This window comes from Aptenodytes patagonicus, chromosome 10, assembly GCF_965638725.1.
Source record: "Aptenodytes patagonicus chromosome 10, bAptPat1.pri.cur, whole genome shotgun sequence".
Lineage (NCBI taxonomy): Eukaryota > Metazoa > Chordata > Aves > Sphenisciformes > Spheniscidae > Aptenodytes > Aptenodytes patagonicus.
Genome location: NC_134958.1, coordinates 22,812,195 through 22,830,306, shown reverse-complemented (window position 1 = coordinate 22,830,306; position 18,112 = coordinate 22,812,195). Strand labels below are relative to the sequence as shown.

At 52.7% G+C, this 18,112-nt stretch overlaps 1 protein-coding gene across 1 annotated transcript; it reads left to right on the top strand.

Moving 5' to 3' along the window:
• Positions 1–2,993: 2,993 nt before the first annotated feature.
• LOC143165222 (zona pellucida sperm-binding protein 3-like) lies at positions 2,994–6,299 on the top strand. Its single transcript, XM_076348678.1, has 9 exons — positions 2,994–3,401; positions 4,232–4,350; positions 4,435–4,538; positions 4,756–4,933; positions 5,009–5,129; positions 5,236–5,327; positions 5,397–5,542; positions 5,827–5,946; positions 6,169–6,299. The coding sequence occupies exons 1-9, from the start codon at positions 2,994–2,996 to the stop codon at positions 6,297–6,299; spliced, it is 1,419 nt and encodes a 472-aa protein (XP_076204793.1).
• Positions 6,300–18,112: the final 11,813 nt, after the last annotated feature.

Sequence of the window (18,112 nt, the reverse complement as noted above, 5' to 3'; positions counted from 1 at the left end):
AGCGCAGGGAGTATTTATCACGGTGACTCAGAAGTCATTTAAGAGAGATTTGAAAGGAAACAGTGATATTGCTTAAAAAACCCCTACCTGGCATTAAGAAGTTGTCTCCAACCAGGAAAATTAATGAGCAATATCATTTTCAAACTCCAATTCCCCTCTTTTCCCGTGTTAGCCAAGCAGGGTTTGTTTCTCTTCGGGATGCGCAGCTGAAGCATGGCGTGGGGACAAGGGAATTGGGGCGACGTTTCAATGTCATTTTACGATCGGGTGGCATTTCAATGTCATTTTACCATCATTACTCACGGTGGGTGAGACAAACCCCCCGGCAATGCTTTCGCAAGTGGGACCTGAGCCGCTGCGCTGCGGGCTCGGTGATAGCATCATTTTCTCGGGGACCGGCGAAGGGAGGTTGGTGTTGCTTAATGAGCCTTAAAGAAACATGTGGTGTCTCAGGTAAGATGATGTTGCTTAAACAGTGCCAGAGAAGTATTCAATTCCCTTATTAATACAGTATTTAACACTCCAGTGAAAAAGCACCCTGGTAAATAAACAGATGCCTTCGGATGTGCCATCTAGAGAAAAAGTGCTGACAGTGCAGTTCTTTTCCATGCCCAACAGGGAAATGATTTTTCTCATCTCAGGTGGTCAAGTTGTGTATAAAAATGAAAAATTCAGGAGGAGACCCATCCCAAAGGGAGGACGTGATATTGCTTCCTACAGCATGGATCAAAGACTTCCACCGTGAGACTCGTCCTGCTCAGCCGAAGGCTTTCCAAGGAGCATGGATGGGGCGTACGCAACTGCTGGCCTTCCCCTTCTAGCAGGGGCTCAGTAAAGACCCTGAGCTCCTGTTGGCCCAGGGAAGGACAGACCACTGCGGCAAATGGCCCCCAGTGTCCTTCATTCCCGGAGGAAATCAATAGTTGGAGGACTTTGCAGATGGAAAGGGCTATTCCTTCAGAGCTATTAAATACAGATTACAGTGATGGATGCGGCACTCGCTGCGGCGCGAGAGCCGGGAGGTGGTGGATGGGTTTGGTTTTTTTGCTGGCTGTTGATCTTTTTTGCACCCAAACGAGAATAAAAGCTGTTCCCCACACAACAGGTTCAGACTTTTAAAACCAGTGAATCTCCCATCCCCGTTTCATCCCAGACGCCTGAATTTATTTCGCACCATCCCGCTCCCGGTGCTTTGACCTGCCAACTTTTGGCTGGAGCTATTGCAAGGTGTGAGAAACACACCTTTGAGCAGAGAAACTTCGGGCTGTGTTAGTGTGAGACACGGGGCTCGGGCTGTACACGGCTCCTTGGGTTTCTAGGTAAGCTGCACCTCTCCCTTTGGAGTAGGAACAAAGGTGCGTGGGGTGCGGGCACCCGTCCACGTAGACCCGGTTCCTTATTGAGATGGTTTGCAGGAGGTTTGGTGAATCAACCCCTGGACCCTCAGTGCCGTGTCCTGCTGCCGGGCCAGGTGATGGGGCTGTGGGCAGCACGAGCATCACCTCCCATCCTCCTGGATGCCTTCGGCTGCAGGAACCCCCCCGGGCAAACCCAGCCTGCGGAGTAAAAGACACCAACCTAGCGCAGGGATGAGCTGGGTTTGGAGATGACCCACTGCTTGCTGAATTAATAAAGAGGGCTTGAGCTGCCGGAGAGGTTTTTCTTGTGGTATCATTTATTCATCACTCATAAAAATATCAGGGCAAGGCTGGGACACGGAGATCATGCCAGAAAAGGATGGTGTGCATGTGTGTGGTATTATTCATGCTTCGGGGAGACAACAGCAAATGCCTAATGCATGGGCCAGCAAGGGAAGGGGATCCCACCAGGAATTTGGGTGCACCCCCTTGGTCTTGGTGGGAGCTTTGCTCATCCAGCTCATCACTGTGGTCTCCCCTAAAAGCAAATGGTGCAGGTCACCCCACCCCAAACCCATCCCGCAGATTCTAGCAGACCGGGAGGAAGATGCTTCAGCCAGTAAACCCCATCTCCCTGGGCGCCCACGTAAAGCACCATTAGAAACACACCATGAATACAACCACTCAGGCTAAAAAACCCCTCCCGGCTTGGTCAGCCGCACCGTTGAAGAGCGGGTGTGTGCAGGGCATCACCCCCGTGTTGAGGGGACCCCGCTCACTGGGCTCTGCCACCATGGCAAGCAGCTTTGGGTGACCCCCAACCTCTTCATCCAGCTGGGCGATGTAGAGCCATTAGTCATCGTACTGGACACACGAGCAGCTGTGCCAATTAGCATAATTAACACACGAGGGCCAATTAATCTCTTGATTATGCCTGCCATTCACTTATCAGCTGCTATTATGGGAAGATCAGCTTTTGTACCTCTGCTTTCTATGCAAATAAGCCGGTTATGATGCCTTCATTACTCGATATACAATTACCCAGCGCAGATACCCATGAAATCGAGCACGGACAGACTGCCAACACACACGGGCCAGAGCCCAGGTGGATTTTGCAGTTAAAATGCTCTCCATTTCTGAACGTTGCCACCTTGAGTGGTGCTCCAGGACCTGGGTTTTGGGGAATTGCTGACGCTGATGTTATGGGGGAGACCAGGGGAGAAATGCTTGTGGGAGCCTAACCAAGCCCTTGCCATGTTGCTGGCCAAAATTGGCTCCATTTCACATAGCAAGAAGACCACAGGCACAGGTACAAGGGATGAGAGCAGAGGGCTTGTGGCCAGTTGGCCACCGAGGTGGCAGTGGCTGATGCCACCCAAATAGGCAAGACAGAGGGACATGGGACAAACTGCTCCAGGGCAATTCCCAGGTGCAGGTCCAGGAAAATCACCCTCCATGCCCCGAGAGGGAGGGATGGTTGCAGCTGGATCCCATTGCCCTGGGCTGCTCCTAGCTGAGTGGGAGCATGCCTGCAGCCCCCAGGTGTGCCCCATCTGGGCTGGGGCTTCTGGGAGTGCTGGTATAAAAGGCTCCTGAGCAGTATCTTCTCCATGAGCTGGTTTTGCTGGGGTCAGGATGGGGTCTGGAGGCAGCCTGGGTGTAGCTCTGTTCTGCTGGGTGCTGGCTGAGGCAGCATCTTACAGCCCCTGGGGTTTCCCTCAAAGGGACTCGGGGGTCTTGAGGGTTCGGGGGGACTCCTCTTGGAGCCGGCCCCATGTGCCCTCCTTCTCCCAGCCCTCCCCCTGGGCGTGGGTGGATGTCTCCCAGCTCCAGGCTGCTGCCCTGCTGCACCCCGTGGCCGTGCAATGCCAGGAGGCGCAGGTGGTGGTCACAGTGCACAGGGACCTCTTTGGCACAGGACGCCTGGTCAGGGCTGCGGACTTGACCCTGGGCTCAGCTGCCTGTTTGCCTGTGGCCCAGAGTGCGGCTGAGAGCATGGTGACCTTCGTGGCTGGGCTGCATGAGTGTGGCAGCACCTTGCAGGTGAGGTGGGACACCGGGGTGAGGGGTTGCTCCATCCCTGGTAATGCTGCATACATAATGGACCTTCTCTGGGCTTTGACCAGCACTAGGTGGGTAAATGGGAATTATTGTGGGCAGCTTAACTGCTAAAGAGCAACGTGCTGTCACACTGCCTAATTCATCTTGGCAAAGATCTCGGTCCTAGAAATGACCTGGTAAAGGTGATGCCAGGGCTTGGGGTGAGGAGGGGCGCATCTGGTTGCAGCAGCTCTCCAGTGAGGGGTGGTGTGACTGTAGCAGAGCTAGTTCTTGGAGTATGGGTACCATCCTCAAGCCCTAGATGAGATGCGCACCCAACAGCAAGCAAGGCTTGTAGTGGGTTTACGACTCGGATGCAACTGGCTGCCTGAGTACGTGGCAGAACTGGGCAGAACTTGAAACTGCAGTGACTGTTGCTGGGAAAGTAAGGAAAGGGCTTGCTGACTTCCTCAGCAGGAGAGGACAAGGGTGCCTGGAGCTGGTGTGCCCCAGTTCACCTGGGAGATGAGGTTTGCAGACCTACTGTCCTACAGGCCCTGCCCACCTGATGTGGGTACTTGCTGGAGTGCCAAAGTCATCAAGACTGACCTCCTGCAGGGCTGGCACCCTTGTTCTCCTGTGCTGGGATGCCGATACAAGCTTCACGGCATCCTGTATGCACTGGATTGGGAATGTGGTGGACAGCCTGTGCCTTTACAGCTGATGGACCTGTGTGTCCTACCCAGCACTGACTGTGCTATCTGATGGTGCTAAGCTTCTGGTTGACTGGTTTGTTTTACTGACTTATCAGCTCTCCCAAATGTCCCTTCCAGATGACCCCAGACTCCTTGATCTACAAAACAAGTTTGTCCTACAAACCTACTCCTTCTGGCAACCTGGTCATCGTAAGGACCAACGCGGCTGTGGTTCCTATTGAATGTCACTATCCTAGGTAAGCAAATGTGCCCATCTCTGCTCCTATGGACCTGAGGTGGTGGGGGTGGTATCTTCATTAATGCACATCTCTTCCATTTAGGAAGAGCAACGTGAGCAGCAATGCCGTCCGGCCCACGTGGGCTCCCTTCCGCTCCACCCTGTCGGCAGAGGAGAGGCTGATGTTCTCCCTGCGCCTCATGAATGGTGGGTGCAGACCTGGCAGCCTTGTTTTCCTCAGGTTCCTGCTCCTGCCACCTCTTGGCCACATGCTGAGAGCCCAAACAGAGCTGTAATCTGGGCTAAAATAAACCTTGCAGGAGTATTGGGGGTGGGGTTGCTCCTTGGTTAAGAGGTCCCATGTGCAAGGGAGGGCAATGTGCACTTCTCTGGAGTGACTCATAGCCTTGAATGTGCCTTCCAGATGACTGGAGCGCTGAAAGACTCTCCAACGGCTTCCAGTTGGGGGAAAGCCTGCACCTCCAGGCTGATGTTGCTTCTGGGGACCATGTACCTCTAAGGCTCTTTGTGGATGACTGTGTTGCTACTCTGAGTCCAGACAGGAACTCCTCTCCCCAATATGCCTTGATTGACCTCAGCGGGTAAGGGGTGCAATGCTCTCTGGGTGGTATTGCTGTAGCTGGCTGGGATGTCCCTGACTTCTGACCCTTGTCCAGGTGCTTGGTGGATGGGAGATCAGATGACACCACTTCAGCCTTCATCTCTCCAAGGATGAGGCAGGAAACGCTGCAGTTCATGGTCGATGCATTCAAGTTCGCAGGAGATGACAGGAACTTGGTGAGATGTGGTGCCCACCCCACCTCCCCTGGCATGTTCAGAAGCTGCGCTGTTCTGCATGAACAAATTTAGTGAACCTTGGATGTTGGCTTAATTTCCCTTCCAGATCTACATCACCTGCCACCTGAAGGTCTCCCCAGCTGACCAAGCCCCAAATCCACTGAACAAGGCCTGTTCCTTCAACAAAGCCAGCAGCCTGTGAGTAGCGGGTGCACGTAGGGAGGGGCCCAACCTGGAGAAGAGGGCTTACAGGTAATTCTGTTTCAGTTGGGCTCCGGTGGAGGGTACTGGAGACATCTGCAGCTGCTGTGAGACTGGCAACTGTCCATTGTATGGAGGATACTCCCGGAGAATTAACCCTTCAGCCAGATGGCCAGGGAGGCGCTTGAAGAGAGACATCTCTTCCAAGCAAGGTAGGGCTTTGTCTCCAAAGTGTACCCCCAAGACAGGGTGACCCTCTAGGTTGGGATGACCAAGATGCTGGAAGATCTTTTGCAAATGCATCTGATCTTAAGGACAAACCTATCTCTTCTCCAATGTCCTTGGGCACTGTAACTGTGTCTCTATGTCCTTATATTTAAAACTACTGGAAACCTCTTGCAGGGTCCACCTTTCCATAAACCCTGAAATCCAGACTAAGCAGGAATTACCTCCCCTGTGAACTCATTCATGTCCATCTCTTTTTTCTTTTTTTTAGGTGGGTCCTCAAGGGCAGCAGAGGCTGAAGTCTCAGTTGGACCATTATTAATCCTTGATCCTGCTCAGGGATTATGGAGTTCCTCAGGAGGTCTTGCACCAGCAGGGAAGACCCCACATGGTATGTGTTTTTTGTTTGACTGTCTTCAGGTCTCAACTGAAGGTGATTCCAGGTTGATCTAGTCATGAATTCCCCATGACTTCACACCTAGACAGAGACTTTCTAGTATAATCACCAAAAGACAGTCTGGGGGACTTCTTCCCAAAGCTGCCTGCAAGTTCATCCCCTGACAGATGGTGGAAATCCATTCAATGTGTAGCAAGTGGCTCTTGTCTCTTCCAGGTGCTGCTGAAGGACTTCCTATGCTGGTCCAGGTTGCCATGCTCATGGCAGCCACTGTGCTGAGCTTAACTGCTCTTGGTCTGTTTCTTGTATGTAGAAAACGTAGCTGCCCTCATGGAGTGTCATTGTAACTCCCCGACCCTAATAAAGAGGAATGTTTCTGTCCTCCCCTTGTGTCCTCAGTGGGGAGGAGGGACAGCAGTCAGCCTTTGCTCAGGTCTGCTCTGATGGGATGGCAGTTGGGGCCGTGCTCAGGCACTACCCTTCAGGTAAGCCATCTGCTGCGGTGGCCACAAGCTTTTGGGAAGCCACCAATGAACCAGTGGTGGGACCAAAGACATGGAGAGCTGTTGCCACCTGAAAGCATCTCCCAAACCGCAGCACTTGGAGATGGGAAGGTGCCTTTCTGCAGGAGGATGCTCCAAATGTCCAGTGCTGCTGTTGAGGCTCCCTGTATGTTGTATGCTTGGCACACAATGCCGTGCCTGACAGCAAGGAATCTGAACTACTGGCTGCAAACAAGGTATGGCTCCTAGTTTTAGGCAAATGAGGGAAGAATTGATGCTGCTAACAGGTGCGAAATGGATTCCTGACTCTAGAAGTCCTGTTAGCTCCTCCCTTAGCAGGGGTGATATTGGAGGACGTGATAGCAGCAGCTTTGCCTTGGGCTTGTTGGTGTGAGTTGCAGCCTGGGTGAGAAGGCAAGTCCTGCCTCTTGAAGGACACGACAGCAGCTCTGACTCTGGGTCTTCTGTGGGTGCTGGGGCTGAGTATGGCTTCTTCTGCTGGGAGAACAGGGAAAAACTTAGTGTGAGATGGACAAGGGCTGAAGATGGGTGTTGCTTCTAGTTGGTATGGCCTCAGCTGTACGGAGAGCAGGGAGCAATGGCTGGATGGGGAGGTGGAACTGGTGACTTTGTAATTAAGAGAAAGGGGACAAATAGGGAAAGCTACTTGTCCATCCACTCTAAACATCTTTTTTTTTTTTTTAAACATAAAGTAGGGGGAAGCCCTCAGCCAGTAGGTCTGCCTAGATTATCATCACCTCTTCTTGCAGCAGCCTTGGGGACTCTGTCCCTGCTGTGCTGGAGGAGCTGTGCTATAGGGCGCAGGAATCCTCATCACACTTAAATTGAGTCAATATGCATGAGACAGGCCTTAAAGCTATGTTAAATTGCTCTCCTTGCTCTGTGGCTTTCCCTCCTACACAGCACAGGCTTATCCTGACCTCTTGGCTTAGGCTGCTGAAGGCTTGAGGTGTCTTATGCCTGGTGGAATTCAAGCTGGGTATGAGCTTTTGGTGTCTCGATTCCTAATGTGGCGAGCTGAACACCAGTTGCACTTCTCAGGAGCTTGAGTAACACAAATATTTCTCAGAAGTGGTTTGCTTACCCCGGGCTGTGTGCAGCTTACAGCCCTGTGCCCCAGGGAGCAGCGGTCACCTCCACTCCGACCTGGAGGCTGCAGGATTTTCTTATACCGTGACCGGAGGGCCACGTGCTTTGAGGTGCTACTTGGTATAAAGATCATAGCTCTGCATCAGGTGAACTAATCGCCTTGTTTTATGTAGTGTGGGACCCTGCGCTCCTGGGTGAGCGCAGCAATGGGGTTAGGTTCCTTGAAGCATGAATGTGCCTTGGTTGGTGCTGGTGACCCTTGTGTGCTTTGCAGGGAGAATCTCCAAGCCTGTTGACTCCCCTTCCATCCTTCTGGTCTGAATGACCTTAGGCCTCATGTTCTTGCTTTCTATATTCTGGGAGAATTCAAAGACCTGATGCTTGCAACAGCCTTTTCTGAGCTGAGGAAACTGCTCTTGGCCCTGGATAAAGAGTAAAAAGGGGCAAAGCAACAAGGCTGGCTGGGAGCAATGCCAGCAGCCCTAGGTCTCAGATGTTTGGTCCTCCACTTCTGCTAGCGCCTTCTGAAAACTGCTGCTGTTAAAGGCATTGCCTAAGTTTGGCAGCTGAAGGCTGGAAACAGCACTCCTGTCCTTAAACCCTTGGGCTGCAATCCCCTGGCCATTAGGACGCAATCTAGCGATGCCGATTCTCCTTACAACGTACTCCGACAAAGCTTGAGCGCAGCTACAGCTCTGCAAATGAGCCTTCCCTAACACTGAGAAATCAGCTTGGCACTTGTGCTCCCTGGGCTCGGCAGGGTGCGGAGCGGGAACCCCTCCCCAGGCAAGCTCGGTTTGAAAGCCCAGGGATGATGTGCTTAGGGCAAATGTTTCCTGCTTCTGTTTTCAATGAATTAAGCAGCTGAGCTGAAATAATCAGGTGGAAAAATGAGGCAGCCATGTAAGCTTTTTCTTGGCTGAAATCTTCCCAGATCAGGCTGTCAGCCCTCATGTTTAATGCACAGGCTACTTCCTGAAGGAGCTACAGAAGATTAAAAACCATTTTTTTCTTAATTTTTACCTTGACAGGGTGACATGTACTGTGAGGCTGAGCTGAGTGTGTGGCCAGGCTGTGATGCTGCCCTTCAGAAGGCTGTTGGTGCTCCTCCCGAGGGCACGGAGACCCAGCCCTGTCCTCTGGGCGGGAGCTGGAGGTTGTCTTTTACAGGCAGTCCCACATGCATGGTCCTCTTCTAACCACCCGTCTTAAGGCTCCTCATTCATCTATAAAGCCGCTTTCTTCCCACCCTCCAAAGAAATCCGCCACTGAGCGGGACCTGCTGCTCTTGTCGCTGTTGTCCTATGCCACAGGGGTTTGACCGAGACCTGTGCTCCTCTGGGTGTCACATCTCCCCCGCAAGCTCTTCTGGCTGCGAAAGCCTGGTCCCATGCTGGGCAGGTGCTGCCAGCACCACCTTCCTTCCCAGACCCATGAGGAGCTTAATATACAAGCCATGCTTTGTGATTATGTCGTCTTAATTCAAGATGTGGACTTGTGACCTCTTCTAGTGCAGACCCTAAGGAGGTAGCCATCAGCACAGGACTTCTCCTCTCCTCTCTAAGGGCTTCAGCATTGAGGCTAGGAAATGGGGAGGAAATTTGGCTGGGTTTTGGGCTCCAAGCCCTGTTGGATCTGATCCTATTAGCACTAATCCCTCAGCCTGTGCTCAGATCCTCTTTTGAGGCCCATCTTCAATAGGAAAGACTTGTGCTGGGAGCTGTTGTGCTCCGGGCTGTCCTCTCCTCCTGCCAAACCCCCTGCCCAGCCCGGGAGGGGCTGCACATCAGCTACTGCTGCTTATAACGCTCATCCCATGGGACTATCCCCTTCATGCCACTGCCATCCATCCTACAGCAGAGGGGACCTTTCTGCAAAGGATTCCTGGTCTGTAAGGTAGGTAGCTCAAAAAAACCAAACCAAAAACCAAACCAAAAACTAAATAAATTTCCAAATCTGATTGAAACCTCCAGGTTGCCGTGGCCAGGGTGTCATTTCAGGGGTTTATTTTCCAGTTTTGAAAGGAAGGAGCCTCCCCTGTTTTGCCTGAGCTGCCTGCCTTGCAATTAAACACAAACAAAACCTGGTTTGCGGAGCCCTGCAGCTGCAGGGAGGTGCATCTGCCCAGGCCAGGGACTGCCCAGCCTTATTTATTGCTTTTTTTTTTTTCTTTTTCCCAAGCCAAGAGCCCTCTTGCCTTAAATGCTGCATGTGTATTGCTGTGGACCTGGTCATTTAAATAGGAGGCTGCAGGCACCTATGCCCTGTGGTGCAAGTGGCTCCTTTCCACCTTCGATTTACCCCTGTGAATAAGCTTCCTGATTGTCCCAAATGTCTTCTGGATCTCACCCTGCTTTTTTGGCTGTGCTTTGACCCCAGTGTGGGGGCTTTAGCCATGCTCTCCCACCCCAGAGGTGTCTCTGCATCAGCAGCTCCTGGAGTCCTGTGAGCATGTGGGAAGCTCATTAAAAATAAATAAATATTCCTTGTCCTGAAAGAAAGCAGGAAAAATACCCTCTGGTGTTTTTAAAACTTATTTTCTATTTTTTTTTTTTAAAGCTAAAAGGTGTGGGGAGAGGGGACCTGCAAGAAGGGCTTTTCCGTTGCTGATGTTATGTGGGGCTGGCTCTTGCAAGGGGAAACCACCCCAGATGTGATGCCCTTGGATGCAAAGGGTCCAGGGATTTATTTCTCGAGTCATGTCAGGCTGAGGACGTGACACAAGTTGTGTCCTTTCTCAGCCCTCTGCATCCAGACATTAAAGAGGACATTATATTTTGATGCCCAAATTTATTCATTAAGCATGTACAAACTGGCAGCTGAGTATCAGGGCTAATTTCCCAACAATTTATATTATTGATGCCCTGTCTGCACGTGTTCAAGGAAACCGCTACACATTTTTTTCCTCCTTTTTCCCTTTCTGTGATGATCAACAAAGCAGAACATTATTCTAATCCTTGGGATGCTGCTGGTGGAGCTTTTACAGGCAGTGACCTTTGCAATGGTGTTTTCTGAGCACTTATTTACTGTAAATAATATCCGTTTTCCCTGCACAGACCTGGAGAAGGAGCCAAAAAGGAAAATTTCTGGTATCTCTTATGGGTTATTTATTCCCATCCGAGAGACAAAAGCATTTCCCCAAGGAACTGGAGTTAATTCACTTCTTGTGTTTTTGCTGCCAGAAAAAATGCGCCGCGGTGTAAATGGAGACGAAGGAGGAAAAGCCATTTGAAAACACCGCCGGTAAATTAAAGTTTTGCTGTATTTGCTGAGATAATTTGGTGTAATTCCCCGCTAATGAATTAATGCACTGCTTCTTGTTCATTATAGCTTTCCTAATTTGATTTGAGCTCTAAGTGCTAGCTAGCTTCATTACCAGCAAATATTAATGTAGTAAAGCGGGTTTTGGTGGAGTCCTTCATTCCCGGTGAGCTTTGTACACAGGTGATGTGCAGGGAAAGGGCTGGGAGGAGGAGGAAGGTCAGGGATGCTGCCCACCAGTGAGGCTTCGTGGGTGCCCATCAGCTTCTGAGTGCGCAGCATCATCTCTTGGTGGCCGTGTCCAAGGGCTACGGGGTTGCTCCATCCTTGGCAGAAAACACCCCATCTCCCTGCAGCATCACAGCCTTACAGGGAGGAAACCCAGAAGCTAAAAAACACGGTTGTTGCATTAAATTCATCATCGACTGTCGGCTCATTGGTGGAGTGAGAGGAGCAGCCCCATCCCACCACAGCCCTGGCTTTGCTTTTTGATAAATATAGCTTGCTCTTTAATAAATACCTTGTAGGAAAGGTAAAGAAGAGGAAAGCAGAGCACAGGTGACATTTGTTTCTGAAGACTGGCACCCGAGTGGCTTTGATGGCCACGCAGGGGAAAACATCACTCTACAGCCCCTCGTGCTGCTTTTTTCGTCTTCTTCCCCCCGTAAACTTGCACCAGAGGCTTTGGCCAAGGCTGATGCTGGGATGGGGGATGCGTGGTCCCAAGGAGCCTTCCCACCATCCCGCCTGCGTGGCTGGGGAGCCAGGAGGGACGGAACCAGCCCTGCCTCAATCATGTTCTTCGATGAAAATGGCTCCATGCATAATTTAAGCTCTGGGTTGCTTACACTGAGTAATCATCTCTGCTCCGACTAAGAGGGGATGGGGAGGGAGAGCTTTCTTTTTTTCAAGCCTTTTTTTTGTTGTTTTCTCCCAAAAGTGGTTCTTAAATGCTGGGTGAAGAGATTTTTCCTGTGGTGCATTGGGCGCCTGCCGGAGCCTGAGGTCTGGGCATCGTCCAGCATCCCAGAGGTGAACCACGGATGATGTCCCAGGGCACTGCATGAGCCAACCAGTGGGGAAATAATTTTTTTTAAAACCATCGTTTGAGGCTATAGGTGCTAGTTGTGAAAAGACACGTTTTAACGTAAAGCTGAGATGGGGATGTAATCCCATGACTCCAGGTATGAGGTCCCAAACCTGGTCCTGATGACTCCTGGGACTTTGGGCACAGATTTTGATGAACACGTTGGGTCCCACATGGCTCAGGTGGCCTTGGGGACACAGCTCCGCTCCCCCTCGGGGCCAGGGCCTCGCCGGACCCAGCAGCAGTGCTTATTATGGGCTGGCGCCGATGCCTTTGATTTTTCTTGTTTTTTTGTTTTCCCTTCTAAAAGCCCCAACTTTTTAATTATTTATTTGGAGCGTGATTAATGTTTTGTCTGATGTTGTTCTGCTAGGGGAGCCCCGGTACATTTTGGTTTAGCGAGATCTAATTAAGAAGTCCCATCAAGCATGTCATCCCTTGTCTTACAAGTACCTCCAGGGCTCCTCTGGCACGGCTGCGTTTCGGCAGCCTCAGCTGGACCCGACAGCTCTGGGGCGCCTGGGGCTCTTCTAGGGGGTGCTGCCCTGCAAATGGGGGGTGCTCCAGCCAAGCGCCCCTTGTCCCAGGGTCAAGGCAAGACCCAGATTGCTACTGCCTCCAGGGTATGGAGGGTAAGAAGCACTTTTGGTCTCAAATTTGCCCTTTTTGGCTGCGTTTTGGGGGGGGTGCTCTCCTCCTGAGAGCAGGATGCGGCCAGGCTGAAGCTGCCCGGTCTCCATGTCCCCACCGGGGATGAAGCGTGGGGTGATGACAACATTCACCCACGGAGGTGATGTGACATGGGGCCACCGCGGTGTCGGCGCCTGGCACAGGTCTCCGAAGGGGCAGCGAGGACGGAGGCAGCCCCTTGCGTGGGGCACACGTGTGCGTGTGCATGCATGTACACGTGTGTGCCCACTGCCACCCAGTGGTGGGAGAGCACCCAGCTGTCACCCAGCAAAATGCATTCCATAAGGCGAGGTAACACAAAAAATAAGTCTATGTCACCCACTGGCGTAGCAAGGGCCGTACCCAGGTACCGGAGGGTTGAGCTCCAGGAGTGGTGGCCGCTGGGGAAGCAGGTTTTGCTGGGCTGGAGGTGGTGGGGGAGCTGCCAGCTCAGCTCGGCTCATCAGGCAGAGACCCTCACCCCAAGTCTGGCCTCCCGTGGCATTGGGGGCATTAAATGGCTTGGGCAGCCCCACCTGGGACCCCCACCCACACCCTGCCTGTGGTCCCAGGAGCCCATTTAAGCTCAGCCTGGGGTTGTCAGTCCCAGCTTGAGCTGTGCTGCAGGGATGCTGCTCTCCAGCCGTGCCCGTTGACCACAAACTTATTCCCACCTTGCCTCGGACCTGCCTCATCCTCACCACCTTGCCTGATGCTCTGAGCTTCCCATTGACACCGGTTTCCCCCTCATCCCCCCTTGCTCTTTTGCTGAGGGTGGGATGAAGGCTCCTGCCCACCACCAGGTATCTATCCCAGCTCTCCATCCCTTTCTTTCCCTCTCGTGGCAGAGCAGGAGGTTTTCTTCGGGTGTCCAGCCGACACCGCTCCATCCTTGGGTTATCAGCCCCAGAGGAGGCTGGAGCCCACCATGAGCTGCTGGCTGAGCTGCTCATCCCACGAGGATGGAGAAGCTGCCCCGGCCACCGAGCAACTGGCAGCCATCCTGTGGTACGGAGGCCTGCAGCAAGCTGTGAAATTACAGACTGGCAAGTGCCAGGCGCAAACGAGGATTAATTAGCGTGCTGTGGCCACGAGCACCCGTTTCAGGCCCATGTCTGGCTGGGCTCGGCTTATACATCTCCATCCTGTGGCTGCCAGGAGGGCTCGGCTGGCAGAGCCCAGAGAGGAACATGAGCAGGGGAGCTGCTATGGTTGGGGTTTTAGTGCCAAATTGCACAGGGGTGAATCCATAACCCAGCGCTGAGTCACCGAGTGCCCTGATCCATGGCTTGGGGATGTCCCTGAACCTGCCTTTCTCCTCCAACGGGGATGCCCTGGGCTGGGGGCGAGGAGGTGAAGGGATGCAGGATGCTGCAGGATGCTGTGATAACGCCCCGGGGAGAGAGGGCTGGGTTTGTGCTGGAGATGGACGCAGTTTTGGGTACACTCTGCTTGGTGCAGGGCTTGCACGCTCCTCGCCTCCTCCCCATGCAGCCTTTTCTTGCGAGGATATAACCACCACCAGTGAGTTATCTGGCTCTGAGGCAGGAGATAAGCAGAGCTGGGGAGGATGCGACCCCCGGCTCGCTGCACTGCGGAGCAAAATCAAGCTGGGAAGGCGCAGCCGAGCTGCACCAGCTGACGGGGACCGCAGCTTTTGGGGAGATGTTTCTTTTCTCCCCATGGAGCAGAGCACCCTGGATGGAGGGGTGAGGATGAGGAAGGAGGGAAGAGCCTTGGTGGCCCCCTCGCAGATGGATTTAACTCCTGAAAGCTGGAAGGCGAGGCTGAAGGAGCGCTCCTTTTGCGGCTATAAAGAAGCATCATCGTACAAAGCGCCAGTACATCACTTGCAGTAATTCAGCTGTGGAACAGCGAGGAGCAAATAAGACAAGATGCTGCACATTAGCAGATGCAGAAGGATAGCCTCTCTCTTCAAAAACAAAGCATTTGTCTTCCAGCCGCAGTGAGCAACCAGCCCCGAGCAATGCAGGGGGGGCCAGCTAAAAATCCAGGGATGCTTTTATCAGCTGATGGGGGGCTGGTTGTAGCCTGGTCTGAGCCAGGGCTATGTGAAATAAAGCCTGTCACTGCGGGGGGAGAGGCTGCTGCAGTCCCCTGACAGCGGGTCGTAATAGATTTGAGCAAAAAAGCTGCGTCTACGTATGGGGACAGCTTGGGTTTTGGCTTCCCAGGGGTGGTCAGGATGAGTGCAGCGACGCACAGGTGCAGTCTGGGCTCCAGTCCCCTGCAGAACCGGCCTTCTCAAAGCCCGACCCCGAGCTGGAGCTCTTCCTTAGGCTGGAAAATATCCCATTATCCACTTTGATGGCTGCCTTTCATGTCAGTGAGCTCTGAAGTGAAGTCTCCAGGCAGCTGGGGGCTATTTTCAGCCCTCGCCGAAGCGAGACGTAGCGAGATGGCTTCTTCTGGGGGGAAACTTTCCAGCTGGATTTCACGAGCCAGAGGGATTGGGTGAGCTCAGAGGAGTTTCTCCAAAACCCAAACCCCAGCAGAGCCTCTCGTAATTCAGGTCAACTCAAACAGGAGCCGTGGGGAGGGTCAGAGCCGGAGGATTCGAATGCGAAGCTGAAATGCTGCTTTAAACCCCATCAAACCCTGGCTCTGGCCAGAGCAGCCACCGAGCATCCTTCCCGGCCAAAAATCAGCAGGATGCATGGCAGAGGTACCTGCCGTTCTGGGTCACTGGCCAGTCCGTGTCCTCGTTTTATTTGCTGATGGTTTCTTTATTGCAGCTCGGAGGAAACGCAAGCCCTTCGCCCCTTCCTTTGCCGTCTCCGGCAACTCTCTGGTTGCTGTTTCGGGTGTTCCCAAACAGGTTTTGGGGTCCGGGGAGGGGCTGGGGATGGAGGACAGGGACGTTGCTGGGATCCTGTGGGGGAAAGGCTCGTTAATTTGTTAATATATAGTGTCAAGAGAAAGACAAGGTGTTTTCCCAGTCCAGCTCCTGTTCCATCCCCCATCACGCTCCCTGCGGCCATGGGCGGTAACTCCCGTGAGCTGGATCTTGTCCCTGCAAGAGCAAAGTCCATTAATTCATTATTAATAACTAGGTTGGTGGTGCAATTAATGACATCATTAATAACTTTGTTACTGGTGCAGCACAGCCATTTTTACTAGTTTCTCCATATTTGTGTTAATAATCGCTCCCATCCTCTTGAATTTTACCCTAAAAAAACCCCAAACCAGCAGGCTTTCCTGCTAAATAATAACAGCAAAACCCTTCTGGATGTGCAGAGGAGCAGCAAGGACATTGCCCGTGGTTCTCTGTATATCAGTGGTGGCTTTTATTACCCCTTACCCCGAGCAAACGGGAGCGGAGAAATTGCCCCTGTCTCTGTTTACCCCTGTTTTATGGAGGTTTTCCATCTGTGGGCCTGAAAGGTTAATACAGCGCTTACCGCCGCCATCGCTTGGATTTATCGCAGAGCATGAAATAAAGCTTGCACGGCTGTAAATTCGTTCTTAATAGAAACGTGAGGGAAGAAGCCATTACCCTTGTCCGTACGGCCCTGGCTGCAGCAATTGGCTTTAAATCCCTGGCCCCAAGGTGAGCGGCTTCGCCCTGAGCTGTGCAGGAGCCTGAGCTTTGCGTCCCCACGCCGTGCCTCAGTTTCCCCTCCGGCTGCCTCTGCAGCTCGTTCCGGGGCTGCAGGCGATGCGGGTGCCCCCAAATCTGGATCAGCCGAAAAGCATCTCCGCATGCAGCTCCGGCTGCTCTGAATTTTTGCCTCGTCCTCTTCCTGGCATCCTTCAGGAGGAGTTATTAAAGAACAAAGCTACATCTATTAATCATGCTTTTACAATGGGGCCAGGCTGTAAAAAGCTCATAAAAATAAATAAGTAACCAGCTGTTGACACGTGGAGTAATGGAGGGAGTGGAGAGGAGTTGTCCCATCCCACGTTTCCCCGTGCCGGTGCTGGCTGAGCCCGGCTGTCCCCTACCTGGGATGTGGGATGGGGACATCCCGTCCCTCGGTGGCCCTGTTTGTGAAAAACAAGGGGTTAAGGCTCCCCTCGGGGTCCCAGCCCTGGGGGTAAGGGGAGATGCGGAGGAAGACGATGCGTCAGCATCATCAGCATCATCTTCCCCCCATGGTCCCCTCTGCTGGGCTCTTCCCTGTCCCAGCTTTGTCCGGGGCCGGGGTGTCCTGGCGGGGACCCGAAGGATGCTCCCTGGGTGGGAGGCACCGGACCCTCCCAAGGCTCTGCACATCGTGGGAACGTATGCTGATCCCCCGGGTGATGCCATGTCCCTCGGGTCCTAAAAACGAAAAAAAAATCCCATAATGCAAGGTACTTCGGGCGAAAGGCTTTTCTCCTGCTATGATTCAGGTTGAATTCAGAGCATTTTGACCACCGCCGCTTCCTCTTTGACGGTTGTTTCGTACGAGCGTCCCTCGCCCGCGATAGCGATGCTGGGTGGCAGCGAGGGGCCCGGCTCCGGGGCGACACTCGAGGCGGCACTGGGAAAAGGCTTGAAACAGAGCATTTCTGACCTGGATTAAAAACAGGGAGTCAAGGTGGTGGTTTTTTGCTGCCAGGCTTGGAAAAAAAACCCCACCGTCGTGCCGGGGATGCTCGAGGGCTGGTGGTGCAAATGCGTGTCTGCGGGAGGAAGAGCCGATGGGGAGGACACGGGGTGTTTGTCTCCAGGACCAGGTGCCGCACTGACCCCTTTGGATGCTGAAGGCTTCAGCAAAACCTGGAAGCCAAAAAAAAATGCCAAAGGTGGATTTGGAGGCCCAGATTCCTTCATTTTTTAGAGCAAATCCACCTTTTTTTCCCCTCAAATGGGGGCTGCAGCTTTTGAAATGCAAAACCAGAAGCGGGTACCTAAAGGAAAGCCGGAGACATTTCGCGCGTCAGTTCAAGACGGTTGCAAGACTTCCAGGTCGCTAATGTTTCCCCTGGACCTGGTATAAAGGATGGAAATTGGGAGGGGGGGGTTCCCCATCCCGACTCCTCGGCACTGGTGTGCTTTTGCTCTCTGCAAGCCCCTCTCCATCCCTGTAAACCTCTTGGGCCATGTGCCAGCCGGGGGTGTGTGTGTGTGTGTGTGTGTGTGACAGCTCCGGTGACATCCCTGCTCTGCTCAGACATCGGATGTGACGAAGCAGGTCGCACCGGCTCTTCTTAAGCCAAACAGGGATAACATGTCCCAGGGAGGGATGTTCGCCGCTCCCCCCGGCCCAGCCACCCCCCCGCAGCATCCCCACGTCCCCATCCATCCCCTGGCCACGACCTCAGATGTGGGGGCTCTCCCCTCCATACAGGCTTCCCTCTCTTGGCACATATATACATATAATATATATATGTTATTGTTGTTATTTCTCCATGATGGACGGTTTATTGATCTGAAGCTTCTGTCCACAAAAAAAACAGTTTAAAATTCCCTGAGCCTCGAAAATGACGGGTAGGTAGTTGGGACATTTGTCTTCTTTACCACCTTTTCATGTTGATTTTATTATTAGTATTGATTTATTTAAATATATATTTATATATATAT

What these genes read in the sequence shown, in the direction of transcription:
- LOC143165222 (XM_076348678.1), top strand. Translation starts at nt 2,994, where the DNA reads ATGGGGTCTGGAGGCAGCCTGGGTGTAGCTCTGTTCTGCTGGGTGCTG. An exon ending in AGTGTGGCAGCACCTTGCAG is followed by an intron (nt 3,402 to 4,231) that starts GTGAGGTGGGAC and finishes TGTCCCTTCCAG; the next exon opens with ATGACCCCAGACTCCTTGAT. An exon ending in GCCTTGATTGACCTCAGCGG is followed by an intron (nt 4,934 to 5,008) that starts GTAAGGGGTGCA and finishes ACCCTTGTCCAG; the next exon opens with GTGCTTGGTGGATGGGAGAT.